The sequence below is a fragment of the Carassius auratus genome, chromosome 11 (assembly GCF_003368295.1).
Source record: "Carassius auratus strain Wakin chromosome 11, ASM336829v1, whole genome shotgun sequence".
Classification (NCBI taxonomy): Eukaryota; Metazoa; Chordata; class Actinopteri; order Cypriniformes; family Cyprinidae; genus Carassius; species Carassius auratus.
The window spans coordinates 2,157,334-2,161,446 of NC_039253.1; the positions used below are offsets into that span (position 1 = coordinate 2,157,334).

Here is a 4,113-nt window from a genome sequence, read left to right on the forward strand (position 1 = left end):
TCAGCACACATACATTGCTCAAACAGAGGGACAGAGTGAGTTGAGATGTCTGACAGTTTTTTAATTTTCTTTTAATCATACAGTGTTGTAAAGTCATGAAACTATGCATATGTCCTCAGAATGATTTGATCTCTGTATGAAATTTTTTTTAAGTGTTTGGAAGCTGCAATTTAAAAATACAAGACAATTAATGATTCCCTTTTTACTGTCATTTCAAAAAATCACCACGACAAAACGGTTCAAGCTAACCAAAATCCGTTCGCAATTTAAGTTCCTCATTGTTTTTTCAACATGTAGACAAAGTTTGGTGAGTATAGTGAACATTTCCTCTGAGGAGAATGCATTAAATCAGAGCTCAATTTAAATATTCAAATCAAAATAGCCGACTTCCTGTTGGTTGTAGCTGATGACTGTGAATTAGAAAGTTGTCCGTCTTGATAAGAACAATTTATGTACCAAGTTTGATGTCTGTAGCTAAAACTAAACCCCCCACTTTTGACAAAAGGTGGCGCTATAGCGTGCCTCCTTCACGCCGTTTTAAAAGCTTTTGCCATTGTCTAGCTATCACTAATACCGATATGTGTTTTGAGTTTCATGTAAATCTGAGGTTGTTGTCTGCCTCAAACTCATCATAACAGAACATTCAAGTTTGACACGTTGCCATGGCAACGCCATATTAGATATTAATATCCCCACAACAGATTTACATCGGCCGTGTTTTGTCATTATTCTGATGAAGTTTTAAGTAAATCGAGTAAAAATAAGATGCTGAATTCAAAACATTTTGAAAATAACTCACTTCCTGCTGCCAGTTGGTGGCGCTATAACGTTGACTCTTAATAGTCACATATATACGATCGGTATCATACAACGAACAAACCAATGAAGTTTGATCAAATTCAGGAAATGTATGTGGATGTTATTAGACATTTCCTGTTTCTCATTTCTTGCCATAATTTCCACGCCTCGTCACGGGCAAACCGTTCGAGATATCAAAAATCCCCTCGCAATTTTTCATCCCCAATGTCTTGAGATCATGTTCGCCGAGTTTCGTGGCGAACGGGTTGAAAACCTCAGAGGAGTATTTCAAATTCCAGAGCATGCTTTTTTTAAACAGCCCTGAATAGCTGACTTCCTGTTGGGCGGAGCCTATGACATAAAGTGTGAAAGTTGTTCGGCTCAATGACATCTATAAGTGTACTGAGTTTCATATAAATACATGCTAGTATGTGTGAGCTATGGTTCAAGATTTCTGACTGTGTTCCAGGGGGCGCTGTAGAGCCCCTGTGCCACGCCCGGGTCCCAGTCTCTGTGGCGTCCTGATGGCCGCAGATTCCAATGTGTGTGCCAATTTTCAAGAGTTTTTGAGCATGTTAAGGCCCCCAAAAACCCCCGGAAGGTTTAATAAAAAATAAAAAAAATAATAATAAGAAGAATAATCCTTAGAAGAACAATAGGGCTCTTCGCCCCTTCGGGCTTGAGCCCTAATAAGAATAATCCTTAGAAGAACAATAGGGCTCTTCGCCCCTTCGGGCTTGAGCCCTAATGAACTTTCAAATACCAACACCAGCACTAACAGTGACTGGGTTCTCCGTTCAGCCTGCTGTAACAATGTATCAGCCTGCTGTACCAGTGTTTCGACCTGCTGTAACGGTTGTTCAGCCAACTGTACCATTGGTTCAGTCCACTGTGGTCATGAGTCAAATGCCAGTTGCTATTGTACCAGATTACTTGGGCTACTCCATCTTTACCATGCTGTGCTGCTGTTTACCTCTGGGCATCGTTGCTATCATCTTCTCATGCAATGTAAGTCTTCATTCTAGTAGGACTTTTTCTGCTTCATATCTGAGTATCGCATTCAAACAATCCTATAAATTAAGTGATTCAACTGTCCACTGTTGCATGAAAGAATTACAATATTGAATTGGCAACATGCATTTAGTCTAAAACCCTGATGCAATTTTATATGTTTATTAAGTTTATTTTCTGACTATATATATATACAGTGGGTAAATAAGTATTGAGCACATCACCATTTTTGTTAGTTGCCTGTTGACTCTAAATTTTCACCAAATACCAGTATATGCAAAGAAAACTAAACAAATAATTTCTGAAATTGTTGTGTGTAATAAAATGGAATGGTCCTAGAGAAAAAGTATTGAACACATGAAGAAACGGAGGAGCAAAAAGGCATGGAAAGCCAAGACACAACAGAAATATAACAGTCATTAGAAAACAATCCTGCCCCCTTGTCGATCATCTGACTTAAATTCAATAGAAAATAAGAACTACTGATCAGAGTTCATAGAAGAGGCCAACATAACCTTCAATATTTGAAGACCAAAATGTGCCAGAATTACACATGAGCAATGCATGTGACTAGTTTCTCGATACAGTATGCGTCTTGAAGCTGTCTTTACCAACAAAGGCTTTTGTATGATGTATTACATTTCAGTAGTAATTTTTCCTTGTATCACTCCATTTTATTACACGTTAATTAATTTCTTAATTTCTAATTGTTTTGTTTTCTTTGTATGTTTGGATTACTTGGGTTGTTATTGACATCTGGTGAAAATGTAATGTCAACAGCACCTTTAGAAATATATTTACTGAGAAAAATGGTGACGTGTTCAACACTTATTTTACCCGCTATATATATATATATATATATATATATATATCTCGACACTGAGGACAGCTATATGGACATATGCAACTATTACAGAAGGTTCAAATGTTCACTGATGCTCCAGAAGGAAAAAACATGCATTAAAGATGCGGTAGGTAACTTTTGACGCTCTAGCAGTTAATAAACAGAACTGCTTGCGTCTTGCTGAAGAACATCGTAGCCGGAACTACTTCTCTCTGTTTATGTCTATGAAGAATCTCAAAAGTACTGGGTTACTCCGCCGCTGTACCCCCGAAGCAATCTAAAATAGTCCAAATATAAACACTTATTATAGGAGCACCCTAGTGATTCAGGACAAGCTAAAAACACGGTTTGGAAAATGGATTCATAGTGTACTCTCTTATTATATACATTTTTCTACATTTTGAACACAAACAAAGTTATGGACCGCAGCTCTGATTGGTTGTTTCTTACCGGGAGCTGATTAATTTCTGCAAATGGCAATAGGAGCACTGGGAGGAACCAGAGGAGTTTGATTTTTTCACAGATTATCGGTCTCATATTCTACTGTCAGGACATAATGACAGGTTTAACAAATATGTAAAAAATATATTTTTTACAAAAGTTACCTACTGCAGCTTTAAGAGAATTAAGACACTTTAACACAATTTAGCTCTTAAATCATATAAAATGTATTGAAAATAATATGATCTAACTGGATGTTTCATAAAATGACCTATCATATATAAGTGAAATTGGATGATGAAATATTTTGTTACATTTAATTTACTTTTATTACATTTAACTTGCTAAATATTACAATTGGCAGCTATTTAATCCCTTAACAGCCAGCTTCTGGATAGGAGGTTTTTTTTTTTTTCACCAGGGTTTTTTCAAAATCACTTAAAATAAGCTTGACATTTGTGTTTTCACAGGCTCGAGATGCTAACTTTTCTGGACAGCGAGATTTAGCGATGAGCCACTCCAGAGTGGCATTTATCCTGAACAATGTGTCTGTCGGTATCGGCCTCGCTATCATGACAATGATCCTTATCATTTGTTTGAAATATGCTTGAACAACATCTTTGAACAGATGTTTTATTCTGCTTCAAATGCATCTACTCTTTCTGTCAATGATAATGTCAACTCAAGTCAATGATTTTGCGGAAGAAATGAAAAATATTTTCCAGACCCTCTTAGGGAATAATGTAATAAACATTTATCTTTCATTTCTTCTTTCATTGGTCAGACATGCAGAAATCAGGAATTGCGTCAGGTATGTTAGGGGTAACCAGAATCGAAAACAGAACCAAGCAGAGGTCAGGGCAGGCAGCAGAGAATCAGAATCGAAATACACAATCCAAGATCAGACAAGGGAAGAACAAACACAAGAAGAAACCGCTCAGAAATGTTAGACGGGCTTAACAAGACTTTGCAGTGACTGAGAGTGATTGTGCTGCTTAAATATATGTCTGTGTATTAGC

The 4,113-nt window shown here is 36.9% G+C and overlaps 1 protein-coding gene across 1 annotated transcript; it reads left to right on the forward strand.

Moving 5' to 3' along the window:
• The first annotated feature begins 1,552 nt into the window (after positions 1-1,552).
• On the forward strand, positions 1,553-3,813 carry LOC113110729 (synapse differentiation-inducing gene protein 1-like). The gene is made up of 2 exons (XM_026274885.1): positions 1,553-1,806; positions 3,565-3,813. The coding sequence occupies exons 1-2, from the start codon at positions 1,612-1,614 to the stop codon at positions 3,703-3,705; spliced, it is 336 nt and encodes a 111-aa protein (XP_026130670.1). The 5' UTR covers positions 1,553-1,611; the 3' UTR covers positions 3,706-3,813.
• Positions 3,814-4,113: the final 300 nt, after the last annotated feature.